We start from the raw sequence: 20,576 nt of genomic DNA on the forward strand, positions 1-20,576 counted from the left end.
GTGTATGATTTAAGAAGAAGGAAAAACATAGTAAACCACTGGAGGAGCCTTTGCTTGGACTAAGTATACCAGAGTAAAATTGACAAAATAAATATAAGCAAAATCAAATGTCCTTCACACTCTCAGAGGTGTTTCATCAGAGGAAATGGATCAAAACTATAGTAAACAAGCCATGTTCATAACCAAACCCTTATCTGCAAAAGTGGAGATAAGAATTTCTGTATTTCTGTATTTAATAGATGACTACAGCAGAGCGGAACACAGCAGCACTTATTTAGTATGTTTTTAAGCCACCCTATGATGTATGTTGCATATAATGTGACAGAGTGGGGAAACTAACCTGGCAGTGAAAATATGGAGCAAATAGTCATTGGTTTAAAGCCAAACTAGACATCACATGGCAGATGTGAGTAACAATCTCCCAACTATTTTTTTTTATTATCCTTAAATGAAAGGCGGGGACAGGAAGCGACAGTCTTAAGTGGAGGAATGGTGAAAGAGAGCCTGCTTAAACCTTCCCCTTCAGTTGGTTTTCAGTTCAACACACACAGCCCAACACAATTGGAAAAGGACCCATTGAGCTCACCACACCCACAAACCATTTCGCTCAAGACTGCAGCCTCCTGAGGCTTCACTACAAAAAGGAAGAAAAATATTGGAAGACAGTTGTGATAGCTGCATCTGTCACATAACATCTCAGCTAGCCCTAAGCCAGATCTGTTTGTTTGGGTGTTTGCAAGTCTAGAAGTTTTATAGGGCATTCCTTCAGTTCCACTGTGTTTACTGGGGCTTACTCCCAAATTGCATAGAACTGAAACCTTGCAACTCAATCCAATGCATATTCATTCAGAGGTAGGCCCCACTGTAAGAGTGTATTGAATTTACAAGCATTATCAGTTTAATTCCTCAACCAATCAGCCTGGAGCTTAATAAGAAGGCCCCAATTTTTATCAGCGAAAGCTAAAAAAGTGAAGTTGAGGGCTGAAGACACACTTTGTTGTTTCTGGAGATGTTTGGATGTGCCTTTGTAATATGAAATGAAATTAAAGATATTAAAGATAATTCAGACCCCATGAATGCATAGCTGAAATTAATAAGCTTTTGCCCCAATGTGCATCACTTTACACTTGTTTACATGGAATTTTGTTTGTCATTTTACTGTCTGCTCAGTTTGGAAAACTCCTTTTGGGGCTCTTTGTAGCACCTTTTTGTTTTAACCACCCTGAACAATTTAGTATCAGTATTGTCAGCTTAAGAACTGATTCCCAAATACTAAAAGTAATGGATCACAACTCCCAAGTTAGGAAGTAGCATGGTCAGAAAGATTCAAACCGAGAAGAATTCAGTTGGGAACTTGATCTGGGACATGTGTAAACCTAGTGGCATGGTATTATCAGAACTGAAAAGGCGACAACATGTTTAAAGTTTGGTACAAGGGTGATAACAAGCAATGTATAGTATTGTCCTCTTTCCTGCAGGTCTACTCTGTTAACAGTGTATAAGTTACAAAGGTGTGTCCAAAAGCTTTCCAGCATCTAAAGAGAAATGTGATAAGGCAAATGGCTCTTGATCCTACGAAGCAGCCACCTAGCAGAAACAGGGAAAATGTTGGGAGATTGGCATCAACTGTAGGAGGGAACTCTGAATCCTGTCAACACAGTCACAGCTCAGGTACTCAGTGGAAGGGGGAGAGAGAAGCAGATGGCTAAGCAAACAGACTGACAGATATCTCACATGCACTGGTAATGACATTTCAAAAGTGACAAGTCTGGAGAACAGCCAGCAGCTGTGAACAACATGGCTGTAGAAAATCAGGTCCGGGTACACAGTGGAAGTCCTTTGGTAAATTAGACATGGTAGAATATTTTACAGATAGGTCACAGTCGACCCGTGCTATGCAAGAGCAATTTAACATTGGAATGTTAAGTAGAGGATTTGCTGTGGACACCACCTGATGTGTATACACACAGCCAATAAGACCCTGGACACAGCTCAGTGTCTCTGGGCAAGAAATCAGCTTGCTTTATCTTGCCACACTTTTTGTCTCTGGTATGCTTGTTTCCTTTGCCTGCTTTAACTCATTCCAACTTGGCATGTGAACAAGGAGCCAAGAGGAATATTTGCCAGTGTCACCACTGAATTTGATTTGTTTGCTTGCTGCAATGCCTTCGATGTGTATTTCCTCCCAAGAGTGCATGATCCTACATATTTCTGCCTGGATTCATTTCTCTCTGTCTGGGATTAGAAAAACCCAAGCCTTTCCTAAAAGCCATGTTTTATTAGTCATTCTGTGTTGTGTATTTACTAAGACGAACTGATGAAAATCTTACAGTATGCAAGACATGCAAGGTTTGTGATGCTTTGAATTGCCTCACTCTGACCCAACTTGCTGGAATCACAGTGCAACATAATTTCAGAATCTCTTTATTTGGCATTTTCTATGTTTGTTTGCCATAATGCATCAACAACTGGAGCTTGTGTTTAAATTCTTGCATGGTTTCCCAGTCCACACAGTTTGTAATTTTATCTGCTCAACTATGTGCTTTGTGGGTTGTTTATTTTTTTCCATATGATACTCGTGTTCAAACCGAGGTCATGGTTTAGGGTGTGTTAGCAAAGCATTCCATGGATATATTTTCAGATTGGTAAGTGGCTTTCAAAGCTTTTTCCCCTTTCTTTTTATTATTAGCTTCTAACTTGCATTCTGGTATCATGTTCAGTGCCACAACTATGCATTATGAAGACGGATGAGATGAACCCACCAAATTTATTTAAGCTCAAACTACACAATATCTGGGGGATCCAGGATCAGAGCTCTCAACTTATTTTCCTAAAATGCATCAATGGGTGAAAAGTTAACCATTCTCTCTTGCTTTGATGAAGCAAAGCACACACTCTGGCATAAGACACAGAGGGGATACTCATGAGAGTATTATGAATACTAGTTCGGCAATGTCTTCTGATTGGCCGCTTGTATAATGGATGGGGAACATGTGGCCTTCCAAATGTTAGACTCCCAACTCCCATCAGCCCCAACCAGCATAGCTAGTTGTCAGCGATGATGAGAGCTGAAGTCCAACAACATCTGGAAGGTGGCAGATTCTGCATCCCTGCTGTGTAAATTCACAAGTAAGGCATGAAGGTGATCCTAGAATTGTAGAGTTGGAAGAGATCCTGAGGGTCATCAGGGCCAACACCCTGCAGTGCAGGAATCTCAACTAAAGCAGCCATTGCATCAAAACATAGATCCACAACATCTAGCAATTTGAAGTGTACTGCTTCTGAGCATGGTATGCCTACTGCCTCTTCACCCCATTTCCATTAGTTCTAACTAGAATTATATACAGGTTCAACCACCCATCTCACAGGACCCATGCAGTGTCCACTCAAAGGCAAGGCATGTAGGCTGGGCCAAACACTAATAGGATCATGATCTCCAAAAGCAAATTCTTGTCATTCCAGAAGTAGATGGGATGCAAGCTGTCAACTATAGCTCCAAATGAGTAGACTACAGATATGCCAATGGGAAGACCCACATACATAACAACGCAGGTTGTGTACAAAGTGGTTCTCCCAAGTTGTGCGGTCTGCAACTACATAGGTGTGAGCAGTCATGATTTCACAATCCCACCTCCAAAAGGTTTGGCCAGTGGAAGCTATTGTAAAACACATGGTTAGCCAATGCATCTGACACACACACACACACCATAAAGTGCACATGTCTGAGTTACAAATTCATAAGTTGGCACATACCAACTTTGATGGAGCCATACAATCTCCACTGCTGCCACCACCACACCCATGAAAATTTGTGCCCTGTTTATGGCAGGGTAACCAAGCACAGATTGGGCAGAACTCTGGGTTGTAGGTGGCTATGATAGGGCACTATTCCTCACAAAGCCTCTGCATGGTCCTTTGTGCATATACGCATGTGCTTCCTCACATGGAAAGGCTGTACTAGAATTTAGCCAGTTACATTTTTTTCAAGGAGTTATGTGTCCTTTGCTATTGGACTGAACACTTCATTTCTGCATCCTTTCCCCTTTAGATGCTTCTTTCTCTAAACCAGGGGTCACCAACCTTGTTCCAGTGAATGCTTTCACTGCTGACACAGGGCAGGTGCCCCAGACTTTGACTTTTATTTTTAAAAACAACAACAACAAACCTCTAGTCCTCCTAAGTAGGAAGTTACAGGGCAAAATGTGTGGGTAGCTTTTAAAAGATTTCTGTGAAATAAGACTGGATGTTGTGAGCCACCTAGTGTATTTCTGCAGGAACCCATTGCTATTGGACAGCAAAAGTACCAATGTGTTTGTGGTGTGTGTGTGACATCAGTGTGTGATCTCCAGAATCAGGACACAGGTGACTCCCCATGTATAAGGTTCTTAGGGGGTGGCTCTCTAATGTTCTGCTATGCCAACAACAACAAACTTCAATTATTTTGTGGCTGGCACCCCCAGCACTCTCTCAAATTCAAAATGCAAAAGGTTGGTGATCCCTGCTCTAAACCCCTTTACTAAGGACAACAGCAAAACCCATGGTTGCATGTTTGCATGTTCCATGCTTACTTAAAACGACCACAACATCCATTTCTGTAACCTATTTTACAAGAGATAAAGCATACAATATCAAAAGGACAAGGGATATCAATATCGTGTCAGGTTCAAAAGACAATGTTTGGGATTCAAAAAGCTGCTTAGATTCATAGAAGGGGCTTTGTCCTAGCAGAGTTGGTTTATTAGTTTTGGGGGTTTTTAGCAGCTGACCTTGCAGTCTTGAACCTCATCTCAACTGCAGGCACCTTCCCAACTGTCAGGTGGGATTCATTGGGTGCCTGATAAGGTCAAACACTGACCATTGAACATGCTGGCTGGGGCTGATGGGAGTTGTAGTTCAGTCACTTCTGGAGGACCTGGAGGACAGCTGCATATTCTTGTATGGCAGGGGGTTGGGCTAAGTGATCCTCAGGATCCCTTCCAGCTCCACAATTCTATGATTCTATGACTCAAAATGTGTTTGGAGGTGTTGTTCTGCTTTTATAATATATTTATGGAGTTCTCGCATAGCATACAGTGGTGGTGCTGCTGCTGCTGATGAAACGATAACAGGGTTCCAAAATGGTCCCTGTTTGGTAGAATAAGTTCTCCATTGTGGTGCTGAGAAGTGTACAATGGTTTTTTATAGATGGAGATGGTTTCCAATGGTTTTAATTGCTGGCTGTTTGTAGGTGCTTTATCACTCCCTGGTGAGAGGCAGGGAAGGACAGAGATTTAATGATTGGTGGGATGGGGAGAGGAATAAGTAAAAGAAACAAATAAGAAGTTCCGCCTCCCAGCCTGCGCTCCTCTTCCCCGCTGCCAAAGGAGAAAGAGCCGCTGGGGAAGGTGGCGAGGTTGCGCTCGCGCGCGCCTCTTTCGTTGGTGAGCGGCAGCGCCGCCTTCAGAGCGCAGCGTCTCCTTCGCTTTAGGAAGAGGGAGGGAGGAAGAGAGTGAGAGAAAGGCAGGGACGCAAGAGAGAGAGAGAGAGAGAAAAGGGGGCTCTCTCCTCCTGTTGCTGCTGCTGCTCGTGGACTTCTCTCTCTTCTTCCGCCCATCCCTCCGCCAGCCAGGATTAGCAACAGCCCCGAGGGCACCCGGAGTTCAGTTTACAGCGCGCGCTTGGCTGGGAGCGCCTCCGAGAGGAGAAGGAATCCGTGCGCCTTCGCCCTCGCCGCCTCGCATCCCTCCCCAACCTGCTGCCGTCGTTTCTATTGCTAGAGACGCGCCGAGGCTACTCTCCTCCCTCCTTCTTTCTCTTTCTCTCTCCGTCTCTCTCTCTCTCTCTTCCCTTCCCGACCATGGATTTATCCCTGAGGTTAATCATTCTGTCCTGGCTCTACCTGGAGGCTTTAGGGGACTTCGACGGAAGGTAAGCGCAGACTTTGGACACTTTGGACACTGGACCGACGGGTGGGCAGATGGATGGGGAGGAGAGACGAGAGAGACCCAGGGCGGCGGGCGGGCGGGCGGGCTCAGGGTCCTCTGGGGAACCTGGGGGTCCCAACTTGCCAGCCGGGAAGACTCCTCGTCGTGACACATTCGCCCCACGCTTGCCCGAGAGGTCGGGGCTCTTTCCGGAGTGTGCAAGGTACAGATCTGGCGCTTGGCGCGCGCTCGGCATTCGGGGAAAAACACACGCGGCAGACGCACCTGCAAACCCCAACTGCAGAGGGCACAGGAGCGTAATGTAATCAGTAGAAATAAGGGAAGGGGAGGGTTAGTTTGTTCCCCTTTCCCCCATGCAACTTATTATAAGGACTACAACAATGCTGTAGGGAGGTCAGCGTCTCCTTGTTGCAAATACGGGGCATTGACACACAGAGAGATGGCTTGTTTCACGGAGGAATGAGTCAAATCGGGGACTTCTGATGCACAGTTTAGGCTGCAATCTGAAGCTCGTTTGCCTGGGAGTAAGAGTCGTTGAATTACTTCTGAGTAGACATGGCTAGGATTTCATTGTCAGTGTCACTACAGCAGTTTTCTTGACGGGGGGGCTGCATTTGTAGGAATGGGTTGTTTTCAATCCGATTTATTTATCAGAGCATATTATTTATAATACTGTAGTATTGATTATGTTAAACACAATCTAGGTGTGTTTTATTTGAAAATAACTTCCATTTTTGTTCTCCGGAACTTGCCTTTGAGTAAGTGTGTGCACAATTGAACTCCTAGACTGATTCTTCCTTGTGGGCTTTTAACTGTAAAGTCAACTAAAAGGGTGGATTCCTGTTACTTTCTTACAGCAGGTGGCAACGATTTAGTTGGGGGTTCTAATCTGGATTAGGAATTGTACTGCATATGAAACCAAAGGAAAATTGCTCTGGATTAATTGACAGGAAGAAGACAAGGGTGTGTGGCAGTCATATCAATGGATGTTGGCTGCATTCCATGGATTTCTTTTTCCGTGATACTTTTGACACATCTTACAAAAGGGAAACATATCAACAAGAACTTCAGAATAAAGTACATTGATTATTGTGCTGTGTGTGCATTGGCAACCATTTCCCCGTTATTTATGCAGAATTGTGCAGATTGTCAAAACTGAATAGCTGAAACCTGCAAAACTCATTTATGTATATATATTTGCATGGTGCAGAGAAGGGACAGCCCTCAGGTGAATTGTGCAACCAATATCAAGTCTGAGAATATTCATAATACCCCAAGTACTCGTGTGTGTGTGTGTGTGTGTATGTGTTTTCCAGACAAAAGTTGTGTAGCTGCAAAACAGGTATCTAAAGTAGGAAATAGAAAAGCTGTGAAATGTAGGGTTAGATTGCATTCCCTCATGGAATGTACATACTTCACTTGTGTGGAGATGTGAGATAGACAAGCTTTGACAGGTTTGGGCAACCCAGAGTTCTTTATAACTTTATTACTCAGTTGCTACTTCCATGCAAAATAGCCAATAATCTCTGTATGATTTATCAGTTAGATCATGGCTATTGTGTATTTTGTATATAAAGCCATCTCAATTTGAAATTTGTGGTGAACTGATGACTGTTACAAAACAGTTTCCTTTTTAGATGCCATGGTGCACGCGGCAGTGGCAAGCAAATTGACTGGGAGGTGTTTGTTTCCAGTGGAATCTGTTTAATGTTCTCTGGTATCCCCTAAGCCAAGGAAAAAAGGCACACCTGGAAATTTGCCTCATTCATTGACTGGAAATGACGAAAGTCTGCAAACTGACACGGTGTCTCTTTCTTAAGGAATTTATGAAGACACCTGGGGATAGTGAGGTGTAGCCAGCCCTTTTTGTATATAGTTTGCAGTCAATGTAATGAGCTCCTGTGGCTTTCACAATATCTGAAATTTGCACGTGCAACTGCACCTAATTTGGAGAAGCTTGCACATACCGAGGTACTTTGTATTATTTCTACCCTGCATTTTGAAGCAAGCAACACCCTCCCACCAGATGTCAAAGAGAACAACAACTACCAGGCTTTTAGAAGACATCTGAAGGCAGCCCTGTTTCGGGAAGCTTTTAGTGTTTGATGTATTATAGTATTTTAATATTCTTTTGGAAGCCGCCCAGAGTGGCTGGGGAAGCCCAGCCAGATGGGCGGGGTATAAATAAATAAATTATTATTGTTGTTGTTGTTATCATAAGCTGGCTAGCAATAAACACGTTTATAGCAATACAGCAATGATATAAATAGCATGTAATAAAATGACATTGAACCAAATGGGGGGCACCAATAAGATGCTCACACTGCCCTAAATCTGCCTCTGCCAGAAGAAGAGTTTGGATTTGATATCCCGCTTTATCACTACCTAAGGAGTCTCAAAGCGGCTAACAATCTCCTTTCCCTTCCTCCCCCACAACAAACTCTCTGTGAGGTGAGTGGGGCTGAGAGACTTCAAAGAAGTATGACTAGCCCAAGGCCACCCAGCAGCTGCATGTGGAGGAGTGGAGACGCGAACCCGGTTCCCCAGATTACGAGTCTACCACTCTTTACCACTACACCACACTGGCTCACTGCCAGGGGTAGCTCAGTTGTCTTTCATCTTTTTAAGCAGTATGGAGGGTTTTTACCAAAGGTTGCAGATCTGTGTGGTAGAATGATTGACTGGAAATGCTTCTTCCTTTTTTTTTTTCTTTGTAAAAGAAATACCACAGAACCTAACAACAGTTAAGCCGCATGTGCGAATCCACCTTATGCAGTTGTTTTGATTGAGTTCTTTTTATATGTAAAAATGGTAGTTACTTATGACTAGATTCAGAGGTGTGGAGATGCTTACCCAACTGAATACCCATCCAGTTGAAAGTGATGAAGTGCGCATGGATGAAATCTGTAGCTGGATGTGTATCTAGGGGCAGTTCCTAACACACATTTGGATGTGCATCTTATTTATGCTCGCAGTTCCTAGTAATACACATTCAGAAACTTATTTTCATGCATGCATGCATTTCTTTACCTGGGTTGGATATTTATGCAGCACTGTCTGTGTTTGAATATAATGTTATATCATGATTTAGTGTTGTGTGAAAGAGCCTAGAAGACTTCAACTTTTCTCAGGCTTGCACATTCCCTTCTCTCTCCTCCTCCCGCACAGCTGGGAGGAAAAGTTCAGAAGCATTCATTTCTGCTTTTAATTAACTGCGATTTGTTGTTACATCCTAACTGGTTTTTAACACTCACTGTGGTTTAACAAGCTAGCTCAACTACCCATGGTTTTAAATTGGCTTGTTCGGAAGCCAGCCATAGTTAATGTGGAATGACTATCCTCGGTTCAGATGAAATGACAAACTGTGATTAATTAAAACAGAAAGCAAAAGCTTCTGAACTTCTTATCCCAGCAGTACAGAAAGGGGAGGGAGGAGTGTGAGAGCCCAGATTGAGGCTAGGCTCATTTACGTAGTGCTAAACTGTGGTTTTGCATTGTGTTTGAACACAGCCATTGAGTCTCTATTTAGTAAATGTAGCATGAGAACTAATGCAGTAACAGCAATTCCTGCAATTCCTTCTTGCTATGTGCCCAATAATCCATTTTACTTCACGATCATACGGATCTGCTGGATGGCTTATTTTAAAAAATCCCATTTAATATACAAATCTTATTTTATAAGCTAAATAAGTCAGAAGTTGATGTCTTGAGCACAGAGTCAGTGAATCAGTATAGCGAGAAGACTGCAGCTCAAGTTTAAACATGAATCTAGATAAGTGAAATGCGAAAATGAGCGCTGAAGAGCTGGAATGTGTGTGTAATTGCTACAGCTATAATATGTCAAAATGTGATGAAAAACTTTGATGCAAATTAGGGAGTAGGTCATGCAGAATGTAGAAAAGACTAAACAGGATCTTGCATGAAAAGGTCCTTCCTTTAACTGTGCTTTTCTCAATTTGTTTAGCAGTTGACATTTATCTCATATGGATACTTTGCTCCAATAAAGTATGTTTTATTCCTACCTCATTGTGCATTGCAGTGTAGTGTCAGGGTCCACAAATTCCACTTGTTCATGATAGTCAACCCAACATTTGTGGTCACCAGGATTCCATCTATTCCCCTAGGGTAGTATTTTTATTGGGTTCTTGCACTGGTGTTCTGAAATTCATCACGGTGTTGGGGACAATTCCACACCTCAGTTGCTTCAAACTCGGGAGGAGAGCTGGAGGTTGTCACAGTTGTGCTGCAATTCCAAGGTGCCACAAGAGCCTCAGAAGTACAAGGCAACCCACAAGAGGCTCAATCACCTCCCATATCTTCAGGATGGGGAAGAAGCAGGGGAAATCATCTTCTGAAGTTAGAACGTGCTTCAAGTGGGTTTGGAGGAGAATAGGAAAGTTACATGTATATATGTATAAGTTTTATCAATGTCGGTCCTAAGACTTGTACATAGCTGTGGGGATGTCATCAGCTCTCCAGATGTTGCTGAACTACAACTCCCATCAACTTTGCCCATTGACCATAATTGTTGGGGCTGATGGGAGTTGTAGTTCAGCAGCACCAGGAGGGCCAAAGGTTTCCCCCACCTAGTTTATAACTTTAGTAATATCCCTGTGGGGCATAACAAGTTCCACTGAGCACAGTATCATGAATGAAAGGGAAGGACCATAGGTCAGTGGTAGATCATCTCCTTTGCATGCAGAAGGTCTCAGTTTCAATCTATGGCATCTCCAGGTAGGACTGGAAGAAACCCTGGAGAACTGCTGTATCCGTGTTCTGACTCGGTATAAGAAATCTTCCTGTGTTTCTAAATGAGAATGTATAAGAGCAATGTAAGAGCGATTGTCCAAGCTAACAAAGACCTGAGTCTCATTGGTGGTGGGTTATATACAGAGCCTTCAGAATCCCTCCACCCAAAGCTAAGGGGATGCTGGAACCCTGGCCCATCACACTGTGACTAGCCACGGTTTCTTGAAAAAACATGGAACAGAAGAGACAAGCATAGAAAAAACAGAACAGAGGGATGGATGGCTATTCATGGTGGGATACAAGGGAACGGGATAGTAAAACCTTCTAAACATTATGGAGGAAGAGGGTGGTTGTTTACAATTCAGACTTTGCGAAGGCTGTCCCATACAAGTGAGCAGTTCTGTCTGTAGGAGTTCCATTGGCTCTGAAGATTTCATGGCACCATTACAATCACCAGGAAATGCTTTGCAATATCTTTGATTTTAGGGCAAGTGGCCTAAAAGAGAGCCAGTGTGGTGTAGTGGTTAAGAGCGGTAGTCTTGTAATCTGGGGAACCGGGTTCGCATCTCCGCTCCTCCACATGCAGCTGCTGGGTGACCTTGGGCTAGTCACACTTCTTTGAAGTCTCTCAGCCCCACTCACCTCACAGAGTGTTTGTTGTGGGGGAGGAAGGGAAAGGAGAATGTTAGCCGCTTTGAGACTCCTGAAGGGGAGTGATAAAGCGGGATATCAAATCCAAACTCCTCTTCTTCTAATAACGTCTGGTGGTTTCCCCATGCTTTGGATTTTGAGAAGCCTCCTTGTCAGGGTAGTTATTGTGTGGATCTGCCCTAAAAGGAAAACTAAAAGCATGATAGAGGTATGTTTCTTTTTAAGATGCAACACTTAGGAAATGGGTTATGTTGAGCGAAGAAGAGATGATAAAGGAGGGTATTTTACTTAACCAAAATATCTACATAGAAGCATGAAGAGAGAAAACAAGGGTGCACTTTACCTTTTGAGGACAGGACAAGGAACAATGGCTTCTGAAAAAGAGTTCAGTTGGCAGTAAGGTCCATTAATCTTAACCTTTGCAAAACTTTCCTGTAGCTTGTCTCACACCTGCGTGCGCGTCACTGATTTCCCCCCCTGCCCACTTGACAGCTGGCAACTGAACGAACATACTCCAATGAAAAATATTGCCTCTGAGTTGAAATGAGAAAGATGGAAAGTTCTGTTATGATGCTATATCTGCATAATCATCAAGTGATAGCTGTGATATCAAGTAATGTCTTGCAGATGCACCATCACAAACTTGTGTGTCTGAATACACCCAAATCCTGCTTTAAAGTAACAGGTGCAGTTCAGTGTACTGGAGTGAGTTGTTAAGGAAGACAGCGATTGCCTCCAGTGGAAATTTTCAGTCCAAAGGTTTTAGAGGCCTTTTGTCAAGAATCCTATAAGTATAGAATGTCACTATTGTGTCACAGGGCAGCAGGACTGGGCTAGATGAGCTGCTGGACTCCTTGCAACCATGTGTCCTCATGTTCATTCTTTTCCAAATTTATTTTTGGCGTTGGTGCAGGTGGCCCAGGCAAATACTTTCCACGACCGGATTGTGCCGTTTTGGAAGCAGAGTCGACTGCTGCTGGGGCTGGGCTCGCCACTCATGGGGCCAATGCCAACGTGAGTATCACCACTGCTGGGGCTTTGAGCCTTTTAAAACAGGGCTTGTTCCTCTCTAATAATGGCTTTCATATAATCACAGACACTCTCATGATGCAGGGCTTATAATGTACATGGGGCTTTTGCTTTCACCTAGAGGGACACTGACAGGTTAAGAATCTTACCCATTTTAAACTCCAGATTTCCATATGAACAGTACTGTAAGTTATGGAAATTAAATGCAGCATTAAACCAAATGTATCTTCATTTCATTATTTTTTTTACAGCATTACATTTGATTCAGGGTGTTTTTTGTTTTTGAAAAAGTTTATCTACATAATTTTTGTTTGTAGATTAACATTTTCTGTTCCCAATTTTCCAGAAAAAGGCGGAACTTATTGCAATCATAAGCAGTTTTTAGCTGCATATTTTGTTCTTTAATAACATTTAGAGAAGGTTAAACAAAAACCTTTCAGAAACATCCTTACTGAAGTTAAAGGAAAAAGATTAAAATAAATCCTTCCCAGATTATGCTCTGGTATTTAACCTGACAGTGTCTTGCGGTGGTACATATATTAATAACATTTCTCACTTTCTCATTGCCCTGTCAACTTTATCAACTACAATTTCTGAAAAAGAAGCATTCAGCTAGAAGCTATAGAAGCGATGGGAATACCGAAATGCTGGCTTTCAGTTGCATTGGAGAGCTGACCAAAGTAGCCAGACATAGATTGCCATGTTTTCTGTTGCCTAGTTGCATATTTTTCTATGTTTGCACCAGATTAGACACAATCTCACAATCACAGAATCATAAAATAATCAGAGTTGGAAGCGACCGTGGAGGTCAACTCCCTGCTCAAGGCAGAGATTACAGTTCAGGATGCCTACTTGACACCTAGCTACCCTTGGCTTGAATACCTCCAGAGAACAAGAGGCCGCCACCTCCTGAGGCAGTCCTTTTCACTCAGGGCCAGGGCCATAACAAGGCAAGCTAAGAAGACATTTGTCTTGTATAGCAGGTGGAGAGGATGGTGATCTGGCAACCCCTCTCCACTTACTTGCCTTGTCACCCTTCTGGCCCTGCTTGTTCTCCCAGCCACCCCATTCAGTTCCCGAGCACAATTCAAAGTGTTGGTGCTGACGTTTAAAGCCCTAAATGGCCTCGGCCCAGTATATCTGAAGGAGCGTCTCCACCCGCATCATTCTACCCAGACACTGAGGTCCAGTGCCAAAGGCCTTCTGGCGGTTCCCTCACTGTGAGAAGCCAGGTTACAGGGCCTTCTCAGGGCCTTCTCAGTAGTGGCACCCGCCCTGTGGAATGCCCTCCCACCAGATGTCAAAGAGAACAACAACTACCAGGCTTTTAGAAGACATCTGAAGGCAGCCCTGTTTAGGGAAGCTTTTAATGTTTGATGTATTACGGTATTTTAATATTTTGTTGGAAGCCGCCCAGAATTATTGCTCTCCACATTTTCTTCCTCGCTTCATTCTGAGGAATGATAAAGAGGGTTGTTTCTCTGATTGAGGCATTCTGGGCCTGGCAGGTGCCACTGCTGCTTCTCTGCAATTTCTGTCAGTTGGTTCTAGTCCTGCACAAAACGAAGCCTGTGGCAACAATAAAAATGCAAAATTTGGCATGCTGTAGACAATCAACCACAAAGCTTTCTTCACAATTGATAAAGTACATTTCTTCAAGCATCAATCTGTCTTCATTATTGTGATGGAATGCAGTTGGTTGCAGTGTGACATTTCTGCTTCTCTCCTGCCCCAAATTAAGGTCTTTATTGGTTCTGCTGATTGATGCTCCGCAGTTGACAAATCTAATTAGAATTTTACCTCTGTACTCTGAGCACAAATGGGCGCAATCCAACCAGAGTTGAACATTTCAGTCTCCCACTGTTTCTAATGGGAAAGAGTTGCACCTAAGCTTAATTCTCCCATTAAAAGAAATCTGAATAAAAAACGCTTAACTTAGTTGGGCAATAAACAATATTTATTTTTCTTTTTTTTAAAAAAGAACCTGATTTATATAAGTTTGCATCTCAAAACATTTCAAACCATTTAAATGCAAACCTAAAACATCTCAATTTGCAAATATCTTAAAACAAAACAAAGTATCGAGGGAGGAAACTGAGGAAAAGAGCAATGTATTTATACAACGTGATTTCCTCTTCCTTTGCTTAAGACCCTATGTACCTCCAAAATGTATTTGGGAAGGTCCCCCCTTCCATTCTCTGGAGCAGATTTTGAGGGTGCTGAGCATGGGTGTAGCCAAGCAGAGGTGGGGGAGCAGCTGCCCACCACTAGATCAAGTAAAACAATAGAAATACTTAACTAACTGACCAATCACATGGGTTCTGTCCTACCTAACAAAAGTCCTGCCCCCCCTGAACAAAATCTTGCCCCCCTCCAGTCCTGGCTCCGTCCATGGTGCTGAGGATCTGCGGTGGGGAGGAAGTTCCATTGTGCAAGTGGAAGTTTATTCTGCTTGTGTAATAACAGCTTTGGATACATTTCCTAGAAACACTGAAGTTTCACATAAATATGAAAATAATTCACATTTAGTTAGTGATGTAAGGCATGAAAATCATTACTTTACATCAATGTAATAAATGCTGGTCAAATGATTAGGAAGTTGTCAGGAATAGTAGGATCCAGTAATTTCACTTTCATTTGGCATCATTTCTTCTTATCCACAATAAATAGGTTACCAGGCTATTATTTTCTGAGCCACATTAAGTAACATATTCTTTGTTACCCATTTAGCTTCTTTAAAGAAAAAATATTAACCAATCTCATCTCTTTTGAGGGGAGAAGGCATGTTTTTATTCAAACAATTCAAGAATACCATTTTTGGATCCAGGGGCAGATAATAGCCAGTGGTTTTGTGTAATTATTTTTAAACATTGTTTAAAAATGGTCACTGGAGCCATTCCCTTAAGGAAGAGCAAACACAATTGCAATGATTAACAGAGAGTTACTTGAGATTTCAGCTGGGTTTTAAGGAAGATGCCATATAAGAAGAGTAGTAATTGTTCTGAGAATGATCCGGACCATCTTTGTAGCTGCTAATATACAGAACACTTTGCAGATCCCATTTAATTTACTCTTGCAGTAACCCTGTGAAGGAAATCACCATTAGCTACTGGGCAAGTCTGAAAAATGAGTGACCTGCCAAGTTGAATTCAGCCCACTAAAACTATAAGGTGGCTTGCAATGTGCTTGACAACATCTCTCCCCACCCCCCCAATTTTTGTAGTCTCAGGTGGGCAGCAAAAAACAGGTTTAGCGAGTCCCTAGCATGCTCCCATGCATGACTGCTGGGCTGTGCTCAGCTTAATGGGTCAAAAGTTGTGCAGGCCTGTAGGTGAAAGAGGAGTCACACGGCATCATGGTGGGTGGAGGCAGCAGGAAGATAGAACCAGGATGGAGCTTGTCCATCCCACACTGACTGGGTGCTGCTTATTGCAGGTGCAATAGGCCCCTATCTGATGAGAGAGATTCACAGAGGGAGAGCCAATGTGTTCTGCCAACAGTTCACCTAACCTCCACCCTAGGAATTTGCAAACTCAACAGGTTATGGCAGCAGCACCTGTTCCCTCTGCCCTTTGTCTCCAAGAGCAGGGGAGACTTGGGGTAGAGGGCAGCAGACCACGGTGCTCTCTGAGCCTAAGATAGCAGTGCTGATTACCTGGGGGCTCCTTTATGAAGTGTGTGTGTGTGTGCTTACCTAACATATAGGTGCTCAGGCAGTGCTGAAAGTTGAACATGCATGCTTATTACAATATAGTTTGTACAGAACACAAATGGGTTGTTCTTCCACATGCATTCATTTAGTGGGAAAAAAGAAAGAGGCACCTAGTGCTCCTCTACCTAACCCCCAGCTATTGGTACATGGATGGAGCCAAAGTCAGATTTGAAAGTTGCAGCAAGAGAAAATGCTTTGCTTGAGGTTGCACAATGACTTCATGCTCAAATACACTTTCAGAAAAAATTTCCTGGGACTTAGCAGGAGCTTGATTTACAGAGATCGGTGCATAAAGATCTACACCAGGCATAGGCAAACTCGGCCATCCAGATGTTTTGGGATTACAACTCCCATCATCCCTAGCTAACAGGACCAGTGGTCAGGGATGATAGGAATTATAGTCTCAAAACATCCGGAGGGCCAAGTTTGCCTATGCCTGATCTACACAACATGTAAAGGTAAAGGTAAAGGGACCCCTGACCGTTAGGTCCAGTCGTGGACGACTCTGGGGTTGCGGTGCTCATCTTGCTTTATTGGCCGAGGGAGCCGGCATACAGCTTCCGGGTCATGTGGCCAGCATGACTAAGCTGCTTCTGGCGAACCAGAGCAGCTCACGGAAATGCTGTTTACCTTCCCGCCTATTTATCTACTTGCACTTTGACATGCTTTCGAACTGCTAGGTTGGCAGGAGCAGGGACCGAGCAACGGGAGCTCACCCCGTTGCGGGGATTCGAACCGCCGACCTTCTGATCGGCAAGTCCTAGGCTCTGTGGTTTAACCCACAGCGCCACCCGCGTCCTATACACAACATGTAGATAAGCATTAATGTCTGCTGAACAAGTATCTGTTGAAGGCAAAGGAGCAAGAACCAGTAGGAAAAAAATATCTACCTAATGCCTGAAATAAATACACCAAGATAGAATTCCTTCCTATTAGAAATTAAAAGTTCATCACTAAAGTGACAAATACCATTTGGTGTGTTGAAAAGGTCACCAGCAGGGCTGATCTGAAACAATGGGGGCGGGTGCTTTGTGAACATTTCCTCACCAGCAAATCCCTTCTTCCTTTCAGATTTCTTTTTTTAAGAGGAGTTTTTGAAAAGGTGTGGAAGTGTTTGCCCATTCAGAGTCCTGACAATACAACACAGGAAACATTGCCTCCTCACTTTGAAATAGCTCCCTTTGCCCCTAGAGACACCATCAAGCAACTAAATTTGACTGGTTATGTTAAGCATTGTGTGCCTTCTGAATTAGCTTTGTCCAAGTGGATTTGCTATACAATGGCATCAGTGTTCCCTGGAAGAAGTTTGAGAAGCACTAAAGTATCTGCTAGTGGAGTAGTTATGCGTGGGCTGTGGAAAAAGAGGTGGGATATTTCAGATCCCATAGAGTCACTGAAAATATTTGTAGGCAAACATTAAGCACAGCTCTAGCCATCAAGCTTTTTGACAAGACCAAAGCAGAAAGTACAAACCAAGAGAAAACCAAGAACCTGAATGGACACAGGGACTGAGCTTCTTAACATGACACCAAGGCAGGCAGGCTACACATCCTAAGCTCAGGCTCCATAAACAGAATCAAAAATAGATATATTAGATGCAACCTTTGCCAGACTGCTGCCCTCCCAAGGTTTTGAACTACAGCTCCCATTAGTATGTGCTGGCTGATGGGTGATGTAGTTCAGAATATCTTCAGGGCATCAGCTTTGCAAAGGCTGCATTAGACAACACATGGAAATCGAAATTTTAAAACACATTGGACACTTGGAACAGGGAAGCAATAGCAGAACAATAAACACAGGATTGGGCTGTTAAGACATAGTCCCCCCCACACACACCTGCTTGCCAATAGTATTAAAGTCATTGTTATTTTCAGCTTTAGTCAGATAGAAAAGAGATTTTTCATGCTTGTGCTAAAGATGGAATTTCAGCATCAAGCGATGAGCTCCCATTTTAGTAGCTTTTCCTACAATTACATATAGGCAAACCATGATGAATGACAAGTGACTGGAGCAGGGCAAGTCTGATGCTAGTTTTAAGAGGAGGCCTGTGAATAATCCAAGCAAACAGGCCAAAAAGTTAGAAGACTTACTGGCCTGTATTTGTTGGATAATTCATAGTATTATTAGTAAATGATAACATGAAACATTTATAGATGACTGGATAGAAGTAGAAAGTGTTCCGTTTCATGAGCAAGCTGGTTTTAGACAACGCAGATCTGTTTTGGAACACTGATTCCCCCCTCCCCTGACCTACTTAGTTGAGACCAACCGGTTACCACTTTCATTGACTTGAAATGTGCCTGATGCAAAACCTCCTGAAAAAATTAGAGGATAAATTGGCAGGCTTCTTAAAAGCTTTATACCAATAATTCATTTTGGATCCAAAGTGGTACAGACTGCTCCAGGTGACAGTTCTCAGGAAGTATGACAGGGTTGTATAGCAAAGTAGATTAACAGTATTGCTTCACCATTGAGTGCAGTCGGCATAAAACATAGCACATCCTCTAAAAGTTAATGTGCAACTTTGGCTCCAAAGGAGAAATACCTACTGTGCTATGGAATGGAAAGTTCTGCAGTTTCTTAAGTGGCAGCACTGGACTCATCACATAAACTAATATGTGATGAATCTAGTGATGAGCCCTTGCAGGCAGTACCTGGTTTCAACGTGTGTGCTCCTTTTATAACAATGACATCCTATGTTTGGATTAAAGACACAGACTTCAAAAGACAGACAGATTGATAGATAGATAGACAGAGGGGGGCACAGAGGAAGGGGGCGGTGGGGTCAGTTTGCCCTGCATGTCACAACTGAGGGGAGTGACAAAATACCGGGCGGCACTCACCGCGGGGCCTGCAGTGCGCCCGAGCCACATGTCTCTCCTGGGAGTGATGTGGTAGTTTGGGCAAGTGCAGGCTCTGTGTTGCCCCAAACCATCCACCTGCCGCCTCCCCCTCAGCTGTAGGGCGGCTGAGTGGGAGGAGGCAGGCAGACTCCTCGGAGGCCCTGCGGAGTGTCCTGCCTGGCCCCACCCCCAGGTGCAGGACAACTGCGCCACCCCAGGTGCCTGATCGGCTTGCTCTGCTGCTGCGCACACACTTGTGTGCATGTGTGTGCATGCAGCCATATATTAAAACTCTGCTGCTGTTTTTTCTTGACATTGCTTATGAGCCGTGTGCTCTCTTAATGGGATTGGAGCAGAGCCCTATTGAGACTGGCATAGCTTGCTGTGTTTGCTGGATTTGCAGTTTAGGATTTTCGAAATCAGTGTCAGCAGAACAAAGGTGTTGAGAATCCTCGCAAGTTCTCAGATTGGGGTTTAGATTAGGTCAGGCATAGGCAAACTCCGGCCCTCCAGATGTTTGGGACTACAATTCCCATTATCCCTAGCTAAAAGGGCTAGTGGTCAGGGATGATAGGAATTTTAGTCCCAAACATCTGGAGGGCCAGAGTTTGCCTATGCCTGGATTAGGTAATGCTGCTCCCACTAAAACCAGTTTCGTACAAGGCACTGTAGAAACATGGGTGCCATACACAATGATCTGGTTTGCACGCAACACTAAGCTATGCTTTTGTAAGCCATTGTTTATTAACCAAAGCATGGCTAACACAAACCACCAGGGCTTGGTGATACATGCAAACATGGCCATTGACTTCTTAACAAGAAAATAATAGCCTGGTTGGTCAGATCAAAGATCCATCTAGACTAGTATACTTTCTCCCAGTGGTTAACCAGCTGGAAGACTCTGCAGATATCACATACTGGGCCTATTGGTGATAGGCAATCTCTGCTGTTTGTCTCCAGTATCAGGTACTTAGCAAGATACTGCTTTTTGATAGCTTAGATCCTACTCTGTTGAGAACTAAGTTTGCACCAGCTGTTCTTCATGTCATGTGTCCCAAAACATACTGTGAACAACTGGTGCAGTCAGCATCTCGTCCTGGCTAATGTCCCTGGCTAGAGCTCCACTTCCATATTTGTCACAGAAAGGTCAGTACTAATTTCCCCTCAGCATCCATTGCAATGTATGGATGTACTTAAGAACATTGTCATCCAAGTTTCAAGGTGTCCTGCTGCATTTATCTCAGAGTATCTTTACCAGTTTGCCATGTCTACTTGGACCAACATGGCCACTTGGACCAACATAGTTGTGTGTTTACTTGTCCCTTACTCTTTTCTGAACAAGTGAGGAGCAATAAAAGGAGAAATTAGAAGAAAACTGCAATAGATACAGACATATCCTTATCCCAGGAGTAGCAAATATCTTTGGTGGGCTACAACTCCCATAATGCCTAACTGCCTAACCATTGGTTATGCTGGCTGGGGCTAATAGGGGTCGCACCACAACACCAGCTAGAGGGCATTACTTTGGCTGCATCTGTTTAGCATCTTCTTGTAGTTGATTAGCCTTGCAGCAAACATGGAAGCCTGGTTTCAGTGTAGGTGTCAGCCAGAAGAGAATTCTAAAGACACAAACCAAATTACTGAACTTGGGGAAATTATATCTTGATC

At 43.4% G+C, this 20,576-nt stretch overlaps 1 protein-coding gene across 5 annotated transcripts in view; it reads left to right on the top strand.

Moving 5' to 3' along the window:
- The first annotated feature begins 5,375 nt into the window (after nt 1–5,375).
- The window catches only part of NPNT (nephronectin), a 73,003-nt gene continuing 57,802 nt past the window's right edge, over nt 5,376–20,576 (top strand). Inside the window, exons 1-2 of one of the 5 annotated variants that reach the window (XM_082236961.1) lie at nt 5,376–5,907; nt 12,238–12,338. In XM_082236961.1, the coding sequence (XP_082093087.1) occupies nt 5,837–5,907; nt 12,238–12,338 (172 nt within the window). In that variant the 5' untranslated portion in view covers nt 5,376–5,836. The remainder of the gene's footprint in view (nt 5,908–12,237; nt 12,339–20,576) is intronic. The other 4 variants (XM_082236957.1, XM_082236958.1, XM_082236959.1 and 1 more) reach the window with 4 other exon arrangements.

The sequence above is a fragment of the Podarcis vaucheri genome, assembly GCF_965113315.1.
Source record: "Podarcis vaucheri genome assembly, chromosome: 9".
Classification (NCBI taxonomy): domain Eukaryota; kingdom Metazoa; phylum Chordata; class Lepidosauria; order Squamata; family Lacertidae; genus Podarcis; species Podarcis vaucheri.